Source organism: Agelaius tricolor, unplaced genomic scaffold, assembly GCF_023055355.1.
Source record: "Agelaius tricolor isolate 1412-34295 unplaced genomic scaffold, bAgeTri1.0.p SCAF_44, whole genome shotgun sequence".
In the NCBI taxonomy this organism is placed as follows: domain Eukaryota; kingdom Metazoa; phylum Chordata; class Aves; order Passeriformes; family Icteridae; genus Agelaius; species Agelaius tricolor.
The window spans coordinates 3,351,676-3,367,069 of NW_027269304.1; the positions used below are offsets into that span (position 1 = coordinate 3,351,676).

Below are 15,394 nucleotides of genomic sequence, written 5' to 3' on the forward strand. Positions count from 1 at the left end.
TGACTCTTATTAAAACGTGGACCTGAGGTCCAAATTGGAGAATTCACAAGCAAACCAACATTCATCTGCAAAGAAGCTGGCAGCAGCCAAGTGGTTCCACTTGCACGTGTGATTTTAGATAAGCATATGGAATGCAAAGCTTTGGTTTAAAAGGCAAACACCAGTTCAAGGCAGAAGGGGTCTATTGCACCATCCAGACACTAAATCATGAGTACTGCACATATTTGCCTGTTACCATTAGCAGTCCAAAGCATGTGCTTCAGAACCCTACCCAGACATTTCTTCTATCAGCACATCACTGATCACAAAGCAAGATTTCACCACATCTGATTTTTATAAACTCACATCCCTTTAATAGGTCAGCCTCAGTCCTGCTAAGTAGAAAACATTTTTAAACAAACATGCAAATCCAATGGAAGCACACTAAGACAGAATGATGCTGCTCAGAAAACAATCAATTAGTGTAATGATGGGTGTACCTTCTTGTGGAAAACACTGCAGAGGCCTCTCTCTAAATCTGGCAGCTTACAAAGAAGATTTTGAATCTGACCAAACACGCTGGATTCCGACAGCAGAATTTCAGACACAGCATCAAGCCGGGCATTTATTTCACTGCAAAAGAAGAAGATCAATAATTAAAACTTGTGTTTCTCTGAGGGGAAGGGGGAGGCAGTGAACCTCTTCCTGTGGTTTGCTTTGGGTTGATTTGTTTCAGTCTTTGACTAATGCCACATCCTCACGAGTAGCAGAAGAACTGAGGAATGCAGAGAATCTTGGGATTTCATTCCAAATGCAAGCCAGATCCTGGCCATGGGCTCATTCTGCCCTGTCTGTGCTCACAAGACACCTCAGTGCCCAATTCTGCACTGGTGTTCCTGGTGGCAGCAGCACTGAACCTGAGTATTGCACCCCACATGCACAGACAGTGCAGGAGGATGGGCAGAGGGTTTGGAGCTCACACTGCACCCCAAGTACCACACTTCACCCCAGCAGGTTGTACAATTACAACCTCACCATTTTGCCCCCCTGTCTGACCCTGACTAGTGACTGGTAATTACCTGGATCAGCATTGCATTGGTTTTTCTACTTTTTTTTTTTTTTTTGCTAAAACCTGTAACATTTATCTCCCTATTTCAGGACTGAAGTCACAGAAACACCCTCCTGAAGTGAGGAAACACTTTTTTAATGAGAAGACGTGATTCCATAGCTCTTGGCAGGTTCCTTACAATCATTTTCTTAAAAGCAAAGCAAAGGGCTGCAGAAATGGACAACCATCACCAAATTTCACCCAAGTTTTCACAGAGTCTCCACTGTATCCTTCCAACATATCCACGGACTGGCTGCAGATTGCAGAGGTAACTCCATTTCTGCTTTCTGTGCAACCAAATTCCCTTCCTGCTGCTTCTTAGAGAGGTACTGAGGGTGGGGGTCCACGGGTGTACCCAAAGCCCACCCACCCAGGCAGTTCAAGGAGAAATCAGTCCCTTGATGCACACACTCCACATCCCAGACAAGCGTGTGCAAAAGCAGCCCAGCCCACGATCCCAGGGACCAGCGAGATGCTCAGAGCTCAGCCAGCACTGAGGGATGGGAACTAAGGATGCAATCCAAATTTAACATTTTTGGAAGACTGCCTGCCTTGCCCGTGGCTTTTACTGCAGAGGTTTCAGGCCAGCTGCCAGTGTGTCTGCTCATAAATAGCGTCCATGAGGAAATCAAAGAAATCAGGCACCTCCAGAGGTTGCAGACATTACAAAAGTCCAGCAGCCAGAGACCCCTGGCCCTGAAGACAGCTGAATCTGAGAGTCCTTGAAATTTTATTGCACTTCATGTGAAAGGGGAAATCATGCCTGGGCGTGCTCTCAGCTAAACACAAATCTAACAGCACATTTTACAAATCTCCCCCATTCCTGTGGGCAGCCAGGCACCTGGGAAGCAGCTGCCACTGACAGCAGGGTCACAGGGAGGAGCCTGAGCAGGGCTGGCACCAGTGGCAGAGCCACAGAGCACCCCGAGCACACAACGCCACCAAACAGCTGCACTGTGGTGTTGTGGGCTCCCCAGGACGAGGTGAGAGATGAGAATCTGACTCCGTGTTCTCTGAAGGCTGAACTGTTCTATTCTACTCTACACTAAAGAAAGAGAAAGGATACATCAGAAGGCTCAACAAGAATGATAACGAAAGCTCACGACTGACTCAGAGAGTCCAACACAGCTGATGGTGATTGGTCGTTAAATTAAAACAATTCACATGGAACCAATCAAACATGCACCTGTTGGTAAACAATGTCCAGACCACATTCTGAAGCAACCAGATCATTATTGCTTACATTCTTTTCTGAGGCTTCTCAGCTTCCCAGGAGAAGATCCTGAGCAAAGAGGATTTTTCAGAAAATATCATGGTGGCACTGCAGTGACTTTCTGCAGGGTCAGTGTCACCACGCACAATCCCATTTTCATGGAGAATTACTGATGTGTGCTGTACATGAAACCCTGGAACACCTCTCCTCCACATGAGGGAGTACTGAACTGTTAAATTATACACAGATGTACCTTAAAGAAGATAAAAACCTTTATTTTTCATTATTAGAGGCACTGTAAGCAGCAGAACTCTGTTAGTTAATTTAAACAGCATTATTACTATGTGGCCAACTGGAAACTGGAAACTGGCAGTAATATGTAAAATAGATGCAGATATTTGAAAAACTCATCCCTCCAAAGCTTAATCTGCACTTTAATCATCCTCACATATGGCTGTGTTAGTGGAGCTCCAGTAATCTAAAACTAAGCATCCACACAGGTTTTCTGCTTTAATCCCACAAATAAGAAAGGGTCAGGAAAATGGCATTCAGTACCAAGTGACCCATTTTTTTCCACCTGTAAAGAAATCCCACTGGGATTCCTATTTCAAAATTCAGAAAGTACAGCTAAGAATTGCCTAAAACACCATATACCCATCAGGAAGGAAGGACTGGATGAGATACCATAAAAACAGATGATGAATTTCAAAGTATGCTTTTAAATGTCAAATATTTAGATATTTAATATATAAATATTTAAATTAACAAACATTTTATTGAGAGCCAGTGTATAAATATATGTATTGCACTGAGCAGTTGCTGAGCCATCTCAGAAGGAATTTGTTCTGCACTGCACAGTTTGGGGCTGCCAACCTCTGAGTGGTCTGGAAAAGAATTCCACCACCAGAAAACCTGGATCTAACATTATGCAAAGAAACCCAACAGCCAGCTGAACTGGCTACTACTTCATGCTGCACTGAGGTGCAATATTAGCCTGTTCTTTCTCATCTGTATAAACCATGTCAGCAGTCTGAGCTTTATCCAATTTTCCAAGCAATCTTCTGCGGAATAACGTAACATAATTCAGTTGACTAAAAGCAATACTCTTACTTCTGCCATACCCTCCATCTAAGAATAGCATCATTAATACAATACTAAAATCACTTTTCATTGTATTTAAACATAACAAAATCTAACGGCAGAATTGTTATTGCAGTCATTTAAAAGAACTACTTAAAGTGAAATAATGAGATACTCCCCTGCATTATTCTGCTGCCAAATAGTGAACAATACAGAAAATTAGAAAATGCGAAGAAGATGTTTGAATCCTGAACTAAAAATTATTTTGACAAAGCAGAAGGCTGCAGACACGAAAGCACTGCACTGAATTAACATCTGAGCAGCCTAAACAGGATTGCTGGTGTGGTAACAGAGATCTGCTGGTCTCTCCTGCAGCAAAACAAACCTGGCATTTTTAGATGTGATAATATATCTTTACATTTCAAGAAAGTGAAATTGATAATGTAACTGCTGTATAAGAACTAAGGACATTTTCACTCATGTAAGGTATGATTTAAATACAAGGTAAATTAATATAAATTTATCAGAAATCTCTTAACCTATGCTAAATGCACACAGTATGAATTCATTGATCATGCTAAGGACATAACTCAAACACAGTGTACACAATTAGGATTATTTTATTAAATCCATTCTAGGACACCAGTGATGTGCAGAACTGTCAGTCACAGGAATTCAACCCCTTAAAAAACTGTAATTAGGGTATGAAACAACAAACATTGCTTTCCATGGACTATGGAATCTAAATCAAAGCCTAACAGCCTCCTAACTGCAGCACTGTAAAGAATGAAAATGTACCATTTAAATTGCTCACTTATTATTATGTGTTATGGGGCTTTTCCTGACCTCCCCTCAGACCACAGCTGACAGGAAGACTTTGGATGAGCTGATCAAGTTAAAGACCACGTTAAATTGTACAGAGTGCCCAGTGCTTGAGAGCACTCCCTTTCATACAGGCAATTAATGTCACCAAAGGCCAGGTAGAATTACCACTGTGCAGTCCATAAGCTCAGGATGTCCTTCTGAGAGGAACAGTGGATTTGTCTGTACAGACAGGCTGTGGGTCTGCTGGTGGATGAATCCAGCACTGGGAGAGAAAAGAAACAATGGGAAGGATTCCACTGATTGGTGAATGGAAAAAGAGATTTGCCTTTACAAATAAACTTTAGGTTTGCTGAGAAATTAAATTAGACATTGAGATATGAAAGAAAAATGGGGAAGAAAAACCCCTGAATTCCATAAGAATTAAAAATGAAAAGGCAGGGTTGTACATTAGAGGGAAATCTTTGGGATCAGGTGTTCTGGGAAGTCTGAACCTCTCAAGTCCCTCAGAAATGGGGAAAGAGAGAAGGGAAATGTGGCTGGGAAATTGGGATAAAAAGGAGGCTGCATCCTCCAAAAATGGGAGAGACCCCAGGGGAATGGCCCATGGCCTCTGCCTTGATTGGAATAAAGTAAAGGACTCCTCTGTCTCCTTTCTGGACATAAACCTCTGCTGTTTGTGGGTGGATTTTCCTAACACTCCCAAAGAACAAGCAGATAAAGCCCAGGGGGCCAGCCAGGGGTGGCAGTGACAGGCACAGTCTGCAGAGCCAGCCAGGGCTGCTGAGGCTGGAGCAGGGGCAGGGATGCCCTTTTCCAGGACAAACAGGAGCCCAGCAGAGCACAGCAGCAGGGTCAGCACCACCCCACAGCCCTGGAGCCCTGTCCAGACAGGTCTGAGCACTCTGCCTCCCTCACCTGCTTGGCACAGAGAGCCAGGAGCTGCTCTGCAAGGCAGGAGATGTCACCACGAGCAGGTCCCTGCAGGCAGGAGGGCCCAGGTGTGACACCCCAGGGCCCAGACACCCCACCTGCTGCGTGGGAACTCAGGACAGGAGCATCAGTGACCCCTCTCTGCCTTTGCTCCTCTCCCCACCTCTCACCCACCTCGCTCTCTCTCCACTCTGGTCAAACCCACTGCTGTGCGCTCACATCCCACTCAGGACTCACAGACCAGTTTCCCTGACAAGTGTGTAATGAAGATTGTCACAGACACATTTTATGAAAAATCCTTCCCTTAGGATTTTCCCTCCTGAGAAGCTGAGAGGCCTCAGGAACAAAATGTACCCAATGGTTATCTGCTGCTGTGGAATGCAACAGGTGCATCTGGGGTTGGGCTCATGTTGGACGTTTCTAATTAATGGCCAATCACAGCCCAGCTGGCTCAGACAGAGAGCCGAGCCACAAACCTTTGTTATCATTCTTTGTTTTTCTATTCTTAGCCAGCCTTCTGATGAAATCCTTTCTTCTATTCTTTTCGTATAGTTTTAATGTAATATATATCATAAAATAATAAATCAGCCTTGTGAAACATGGAGTCAGATCCTCATCTCTTCCCTCACCCTGGGACCCCTGTGAACACGGTCACAGAAGATTACTCATGAAGATTACTAATTAGTAATGAAGATTTGTGCCCTTCTGTGGACCCTGCATCCTTCCCTTCATGAGCCCCTGCCCATCCTGGGTGCTCTGGGATGCCCCCCTTACCTCTGCCTTTCTGCCTAAGTGCTGGATGAGCTAGAAACTGGCTCAGTTATGGAAGGAATTTGTTAAATTTTGCTGTGACCCCTGGAATTTTATCCATTTGCACCAATGAAATAGTACAAACAAGAGTAGCTATAAATAGTGCAGTGAAATTTAAGTGAAACCTAAAAAAAATAAGCATCCTTCTGGATGTGTTCACTTGCTTTTTAAGTAATTTACTCCCAAAACTCCTGATGTCTCCAGAGAGGTCCAACAGGAGAGGACAATCTCCTTGAATAGATCTCACATACTGAGCAGCAGTACATAAGCACCCTAAACTTTAGCTTCACATCTGTTAAAAGAATGTCCAAAATATGCAAATGGCAATCAAACACTTTTGTTTATGTTCATACACAACGTATTTCAGCTATTTGTGCCTAAAAAGGGAACAATTAGCTACTTTAGCCAACATGAATGAATGCCTGATTGCTCCATTTATAAGGAATTAGACACAGCAAAGGGACCAAAACACAGCTAAGCAAAAATGAATCAATACAAGTGATGATGCTGCAATCTTTTTCTTTCCTACAACAATTTTGAGATCTCAGGCATATGCTGTAACCTGCATTTGTGCATTTTATACTGGCACTGATTCTATAAAATTGTTATTCTTAGGAGGAAAATTTGGCCCCTGCTGTAGGATCAGTGGATTTTATTCATAAATAACTGCTGGGGAAAAAAAATATATCTTCTAATCCTGCTCTGAATGAAGATGGTATCAAATGGGAACCAGTTTAACTCCAAAATAAAGATGGGACAAGGACATTTAGACACTTTGTTTAACTGCCCTGATATTTTAATTACGAGAACAAGGACAAACCTGAAAGACTTTCCTTCAGATTTATACTTTGTGTATAGGAGTATAAATAAAGCAGCACTCAATACATTCAAAGTGAGAAGATGCAGAACAAGACATTATTTTATATTACAAAACACAGGTGATTGCCAATCTCACTGTAAGGGGACCCTTCTCTTCCCAGTTCTACAGTATGTATCCTCCAACCAAGTCATGTTGCACTAGTAATGCCAATTTACACTTCCTCTTCTTCAGGAGTACATCAGGAACTGTCTGTAGTCCTGAACTGTGCAGTTCTGAATTTGCTACATTGCCAGTCATTCTGAGCTCCTGTGGACAAAGCACATTCAGACTAAAAGTAATTATCAATACCATCCTACAAGGCTTTAGTATTGTAAAAGCATCATCTTGTCCAGAACTGGAAGAAACAGGGGACAAAGTATACTGAAATCCCAGGGGAAAAAACAGAAATACAGTTCTTGAGAGGTAATTAAAATTTTGGTTTCTCTGAAGCACAAAGCAAAGGTTGACATGTTTTTGGCAACTGTCCAAACAGATGCAATTTTCTCCTTTCTTGACAATTTACTCCTTTTCTCCTTTCTTAAACATCAACTTTAACTAAAAAAAGATCAGGTGATCTAGGCTACAAATAAATGCAGGCACATCATATGCAACACCAAAGATCCAACAGAGACAAAGGAATATTAAAGAAATACAATCCAGGCATTTGTGGGTCACTCAGTCTGCTTGAACTACTTTAATCATGGAAATCCTCAAAAACCTGTGGAGAAGACCCCAAAGAGAGAGATTACTGTGCAAACTCATTTGTCCACATCTCACACCTTTCCAGTTTATCTCACACACACCCCTAAGCTTTTTAGATTTTGCACTGGAAATGCTTTTAACTCAAAGGAAGCACTTTTGCAGCAGAGGCCAAGAGCAGCCAGGTTCTCCCCAGTTCCACAGCAAGATCTCTCCCTCTTCCCTGGCACCAGAAATCCCTCCTCTTGTTCAACTCCAGCCAACCTTGACAAGGCTGTGTATTTGATACATCCAAAAAGCAGATTTCCAAGAAATTGTGCAAGAATCAACATCTGAGCAAGGCACAGACACAAATTAACGCTCAGCCAGGGAAAGCTGCAGTGTTTATTTGTTTATTTGCACTGCAGATGGGCAATCAGCACTCCTGACACCTGGGCAAGGAGGGAAAGGTAAAGAAGATTCTGGAAAGGAATGAGGGAGGCAGCGGGTAACCATGGACAGTACAGAGACAGGGAAGGACACATTCTGCAGAGGTCAGGTTTCAGATTGGTCATCTGCAGGGCAGTGTCTGTACAGGACAACGTCCAAAATAAACAACACAACAAGAGATTAAAACCAGAGCTGGGTCTGCTCAGCCAGGCCCATGGGACCCTTATCTTTCTCCTCCTCATGCAGGTACTGAAGAAGCCGTGACTTTGATATCAGCCTCAAGGGCTCTGAGATCTATTTCCCACTAGGAAAGAAACTATTTGTAACTGTGGCACTGTGATAATTCACTTGTGGGGAGTTTTGGAAAGAATTTGAGATGGGATCTTTGAATTGTTTATGATGATGTGGTTTATTTTTCTTATCTTTTACATGGGCAGGAAAGGTGAATGCTGCTCACATCCTCACTACATGGCTCAGAAGGTCACAAGACCCTCAGTTACAAGAGCTTTTAAGGATTTATTGACCAATAAGACACTGCCAACAAGGATATTTATGCTTTTGAATAAATTCTTAAATATTTTGGACTCATGCTACAGTGTAAGCTTCCTTAGCCAATCATGTTATGACCTACAAACCTACAGCACTGCATTCTAAACTCCTTGTTTACCTCTGTAACTACTTTTATCTTTTCTGTATCTTAAACTTCAAAGCTCTGAACTTTCCTTTACTTAGGTCAATGTGTCTCTGCTTTAAACTACAAATCCACATTCTCACTTCTAGCACCTGAGTTTGGGAGCCTTTCCCAAGGTCTCAGATCAAACCCTGGGTTTCATTCTAAGCTTTGGCTTACAGACCCAAAGTTCTGAGAGCTCCCTGCATTTCAGATTCCAGCACTGCACACAACCCTGGGTGCTGAGAGCTGTCCTGAGCCCCCTGGCTGCTCTGGTCCCTTTCCTGCTGGCACCCCATTGCCTGAGTGGGGACAGCAGCCTTCCCTCTCCCACAAACCCTCCAGACCATCGTCCCCTTCCCTTCCACCTACAGACACCAGGTGAGAAAGGCACTCCATGGAACTTGGACTTCAGAGGTAAGACAACACTTCTATAACCCACAAATACCTCACTTCTGCAGAAAAACAACCTTCCCCATTCCTCCTGAAAACCTCAGTTGCTAGAGACTGATGCACTCTGATCTCATTATCTTTGTGTACCCCGGTGAGTAACTGTGACTACTGACACTACAGACCTCTTGGTTAAACTTTTTTCTGCCATTTCTTTTTTTTCCCAAATGTGTACATCTTGTCTCTACATGTATTGCATCACTGATGATTTAGAGAGCATCTTCAAGTTTGCCCAAATGAGTCTGTACACATTCCATCTTTATTCACCCTAATGTATGGTTTCTTCACAGGAAATTTAGTCATCATCCCAAGTGATTTTCAACTCTAATGTATAAAGCAGTAATTACACCCTCTCGCTTCTTGATACACCTACTCACTGACTGGAAAAGATGCAGTACAGGAGCCTTACTTCCTCTGAGAATGTCACTCCAGGAGGCACAGGTGAATTGCAATTACGGAATGTTCTCTGAGTGTATTTGTGTGCATTACTGGGAACAATATTGCCAGATGCCTGATGCACTAACTATGTAAAATTACAACTTGAGAGTCAGAAAGGGAGAAGTACACAGAGCAAAACAGCTTTTTTAGCCTCAAGTAGTGGCTGGAGCACCATCACCTCCAGCCAAAGCAGCCTGAAAATGCCAAGCAGAAGGAGGAAGGAGAGAGAGCTAAGAGGAGGAAACAAAACTACAAACCTGTGAGGCTGGTTCTGCACTGAGACAAGGGAGAATTTAAACCAAATATATTGGTTAACAAAGAGGGCCTGGAGTGCTGGGGAAGCAGTTTCTGCCTGCTGTGCTGGGTGGCAGGAGGAGCTCCATTCCCCTGTGGAGGGGTGGCTGAGCTGCTGCTGCTGCCCCACGGGTGTGGTCACTCGCTGTGGTCACTCGCTGTGGTCACTCGCTGTGGTCACTCGGTGTGGCCAGCCCCGGGAGGAGCCCAGCCAGCTCCTGCCCAGGGCCATCCTCAGTGCTCTGGCTCCCTCCACTGACAGCTGCACACACACACCCGGCATGTCTCCAGGGCAGGGAGGGGAATAAAAACTGGTTTATTTACATTCATCCCTGCAAAGCAGCCCTGAAATTCCACCTAAATGCTTTTCATGACACAATGGCCTGGTTAACTCCCATGCTGTTTAGGATGGTTACACCAAAAGCCTTTGGAAGTGGGAAAGATGCATGAAAGCTATTATCTGAAGAATTTTTTTTAAATTTTAGAAAAGGGCCACTGAAATTAACTTATTAGAAAAAGGCTAATAAGAAAATTAAGCAGTGATGCTGCAGCAGTATAGTGCTTTACCATACTAGATTTGGTCAAGGAAAAAAAATGCTTCTGAAGAAACAGTTGTAAATTACCAACAACAGCAAGATGCTAAAACAATGGCATATCTCACTATTTAAACCTGTCAGAAAGTAATGAACATTAAAACTGCTTAATTTATTTTCAACAGTAAAACAGAGGGGAAAAATACTGTGGATAACCAAGTCAAAATATCATCTCCTGTATGCTACAAGTGAAGGGAGCAAAGTGACAGCTTCAATGAACTCTACATTGACAATGCTCAGGAAACACATACTCAAATGAATGGATCCAAAAACTCAAACTGTGGGCAAATGCAGCCCATGGACCCAACACTGCCATTTACCACACATTCAACCACAGCACTCAAATCGAGTCTGCCCAGAGAAATCAGTAAAGATGGAGTCCATTTCAAAACTGAGATAAGTGAGAACCAGCATGGTACTGCTACAAAACACAGCATTTCTAAAGCACTGATAAATCAACCACAGGTCAAAACACTGGAGTGGCCAAATAATCATCACCTTTCAGGACTAATAACATTAATAAAAAGGAATCCTCTCCTCTGCAATACATCATATACAGGGAAAACAAAACTACCCACAGCTACTTCAGAAGAAATTAAACACATTAAATGTAAATACTTGTGAGGCAAGGAAGACATCCAGCATTAATTGACAAGTTTAGGAACAAAAGCTCCAATCCTCATTCATTGTCTGAAAAAGGGCACAGAATCAGAATGGTGCCCACTCTGATTCCTGCAGAGGAACTTCTAACTTGGTCCAAACCCATTACTTTTTATCTGAGCCCACAAGAGTGGTTTGACTCCTGCAAACCTCAATGTAACACCCATCACTGCTACTGTGCCATTTGCTGAGCAGACTCTGCTGTGGATCCCAGGTATTCTGGACAAACAAAATCATTTAGCATTCTCAGTATCACAAGCAGAAAACAGAGGTTGAGCCCAGCACAAGGAACCACCTCACCTCAGTTTCAGCAGGGGCTGGGTCACCCATTTCTTCAACCTTCGACGTCCAAACGAAGTTTTAGTGTGATCCAGCACCCAGAGCAGGCTTCCTTTTGTTTTCATGTCAGTCTGAAATAACAAAATAACTTAATTATTTTCACCTGGCCTGTCAGTTTTGCAGGGGGAGGACCTTCACATTATTCAAAACATTGTGCTTGGGCTTTAAGGCATGGCAACTGTACGTTCATTATCAATTTCATTCATCACCAATGCCTTACATGAACAACCTCCAACAGTAGTAAAATACTTAAGTATGCTTTTCCTTTGGCTAGAAAATGGTTTTTAGGAAATTACCAGGACAAAAATAAACAGTTAAAATAAGTCTGTGCATAAAGCTCTGAGGAGGAGCACAAAAACAAGCTCTACTTGCAGACATAACTGCAGTTGCTGAAGAAATTAATTTTCAGGAAAGTTCTTTGTTAGTCAAAGTGCAGCACAGTTACTAACTCATACTAAAAGCTACTACAGAGTAACTTCATTTATGCTTCTGAAAATGTTATCTCCCTTCAGTCTGATCCCATTTGAAACAATTTAAGACTTATGGGTCAGATTGCCAAATCTGATGAACTTCATTGGGAAAAGTAAGTCAAACAGCTGTGAAAATCTCAGCATTTATTAAAAAATGTTACATTTGTCCTTACCTGATTCTGTAAAATTTCAAGATTTTTCATTGTTGTCCCATTAATTGTCATGTATTCAGTTTCACTGGACAACCGTTTGAAATTGCTGGGGAGAGGAATTTCAGATGTTTTATCTTAAATTTGGGCATGGGCAGAACACTAAAACACTCTCAGGTGTTTCACATTAGAGAATTCAACAGCTTCACGCATAAATTCTTAAAAGTCAAGCAAGAAATTAAAATCTCTTCAAACAAATTAAAGAACTGAACACTAGTAACTTCTTTTAACTTTCTGCTTGGGAAAATAAAATTTCAGACTCACTTCCCCATTTCCTACAATGATTCTGACAAAGCTCTGAATAAAATCCAGCCCTCCTATTATCTAACCCTTTTCCACTAAGTGGTTAATTTATTCAGTTTACAATTTAGCACTGACAGGACTAACAATTAATACTTCAAGAATGGAACAAATTTTTGACACAACTCATCATCAAAATATTGTATCAAAAGACATATTTTTTGCCATTACTGCTGCAGATTTTAACAGCCTGCAAGTGCCATTATGTAGGAAAACAGAAACAGGGGAAACTGAAAATATTTTATTTTGGTTTAATATGAAATAACCAAAATTACCTGACTTTTTGATACTCCTTAGCAGAACTGGATGAGGCCAACCCAAAGGCTGTGTTGCTTTAGAATCACCATTAATAAAATGCTGGTATTAGCTGTGCAGTCACATTAGGCCTGACAATCATTTCAGTCTCAGGCACACACTCGGTAGTCAGGACTGTGAAGTGCAATATCCTCCCTAAATGCTTCTGACAAATCAAGTCATGATTGTCTGGGTTAATCATCCTGCTGACTGCCCTTTGCACAGAATCTAGGACACTCTTCCCTGTCCTAGACTAAGCAGAACCACTTGCTGGGCAAGATTTAAAACAGTTTTCTTGACTTTTTTGACCCACAGAAAGTTTTTCAGTGCATTCAATTTTAAACCCTCTGGAAAAGTACTTGATTGCCCTACCTTTTCCTCTTAGACACACAGCTGCATTGCTGCTACACTAAAAACCAAAACTTTCAGAAATATGAAATATTCAGAGACTAATCTTATATATTTATGTCATATGCAGGTGCTTGGGCCTGCTACCAAATTTTTTCCTAAATAATGGGTCAAATTAGAAGTATTTTCCACAGAATTGTAAAAAAAGCAGATTCAACTGAGGGCCCTCAAGAAGTTTAATGACAGCTTGGAAGTACAGCTGACTCAGAACTGTACCCATAGTCATAATTATTCTGCTTTGTGTGCTATTTCAGAAACCAAGGAAGTTGACCAGCAAAAGAAAACACTGGAGGCAAAACCAGCAACACTTTCCAAATTACACAACATTGTAAGCAACAAAACAATACTTCTTTTTATTTTCCTCAGTCACAACTGCTGACGCTGGCAAAAATTAATTAGGAATGATTTCTGCCTGGCTCCCACTCCCTGCATAAAACAACAAATCCCATCTGCTGCTCCAAAGGCACCTTTCTGCACCCAGGACCAATGCAATTTCCCAGTCTGCCACTGGCCCAGCCTCTGGTCTCTTAAACCCAGCTGGCAGAGAGCCAAGCCCTCCCACCTGCTCTCCAAAGCCAGGAGGATGCTCCTGTCACACCAGAGCCTGAGGATTGTGGATTTTCCTGGTCCTGGTGCTGCCACAGCTCTCCTGGCTTTAGAGCAGCTAGCACAGGACACACTCTGCTCACAGCAGGGCTGCTCAGGAGCGCCTGAAGACAATTCACTCTGCTCCACTGCACAGTGGATTTACTCTTCTTTCACAGAGTATTTACAGTTCTTGCAGATCAGACAAGCTGAAGTTGTTTCCACAGCATAAATTATGTGTGTCTCACGTTACCCAGGTGTTTTCTTTATCTGAGTTACCTCACTCTGCTATTAATCGTGGTAATTGAGAGTTTAGAGTACATGAGTAACAGCCAAGATCAACTGCAGGATATGCCCAACCAACAATTCCACATGTCACAGCACAGAACATGTTTTGCTTCCACCCACTCATCTTCCCTCAGCTTGGGATCAGAACTTGATAAAAATGTGAAAAAAAAAAAAAAAACCAAACACTTTCTTTATAAGGTATTTAGGGACCAAATGGCAGGAGAAGGTTGTGGGTAACCATTAAGTCAGGGCTGGTCTTGCAGCAGAGGTCTCAGCAGAAGCCTGGTGTGAGGTGCTGGTGCGCTGCTGCCAGCCCTCCCTGCACTGCTGACCTTCCAGAAATCACCTGGACAGCACCACGGGGCCAAAACTCCTCCTGCAGGTGACACTGTGACCCCCAGCTTCAAAGCACAACTCTCTGCAACTCTCCGAGCACCCCAGCAGCACAAAACCCCATGGAAAACAATGGACACAGCTGGGAAGTCCATAACAGGAGCGTGGCAAGGCAGGGTCAAGTCCTCTCTGGGCTTAGAGGAAGGAAAAGAGTAAACAAACAGAAGCTTCCAGGGAGATTTAGGAATCTTACAGGGAACGCTCATGAGAATGAGGTTCCTGCCCATAAAATTACTTTTTCAGAGCAGGACCACACGATGATGAGTATGAAAAGGTTACTGTTCTGATTCAGCACATCCCCAGACTTCAGTTATTATTGTAACTGGAGAAACCGGATCATCTCTGTCATTTTTTCAGTACTTAAGGCGTTTATAAAAAAAGAGTAGAGCAACTTTCTACACAGGCAGTTAGGACAAGGGGGAACAGCCTTAAACTAAGGTAGGAGCGATTCAGTTTCATGAAGGAACTGTTCCCTGGCAGGGTGGGCTGCCCCTGCATCCCTGGCAGTGCCCAAGGCCAGGCTGGACACTGGGGACACTGGGAGGTGTCCCTGCCATGGCAGGGGTGGCACTGGAGAAGCTTGAAAGCCCCTTCTGATCCCAGCCAGTCTGGGATTCAGTGATTTTGCCTCTCGAGAAGCTTGCAGTAAAAGGTGGTTTTAATGTGCTATGTGTATCCCTTATTTTCTCCACAGGAGATAATACGTGTAATTTCATACTCGGTATCTCAGCCTAAGTGAATGCATGTTATTTAGATCGGGAACTTTCAACTACTTTAATTTTCCAAATCTCTAATGCTTCTGAGTGAAGCTGCAAGGCACCCTGAAAGCAAAAGATTTTCTTTGCTCAATTACCTTTTACAGAGCTCCAGGGTCTTTGTCTTTGAGATCTCTAGCGGTGAATAAACCACTGAATAAACTTACACAGACAATAAATGCAGGAATCCCTAAAAGCTTTAAGAAGCAAAAACAAGTCTCTCCATTTTTCAGAAGGACTAATTTTCCTTAGGTTCCATACCAAAGACATTTACCACAATCTGTGTAGCAAAGGATGACAAGCTCAAGACCATGTT

General features: G+C 42.7%; 1 protein-coding gene across 1 annotated transcript in view; it reads right to left on the minus strand.

Annotated features, from left to right (window-relative positions):
- The window catches only part of MSH3 (mutS homolog 3), a 95,259-nt gene that overhangs the window by 40,189 nt on the left and 39,676 nt on the right, over nt 1–15,394 (minus strand). The window contains exons 11-13 of the mRNA XM_071455147.1: nt 12,020–12,104; nt 11,338–11,447; nt 480–612 (exon numbers count right to left, since the gene is read on the minus strand). Coding sequence (XP_071311248.1) covers nt 480–612; nt 11,338–11,447; nt 12,020–12,104 — 328 coding nt within the window. The remainder of the gene's footprint in view (nt 1–479; nt 613–11,337; nt 11,448–12,019; nt 12,105–15,394) is intronic.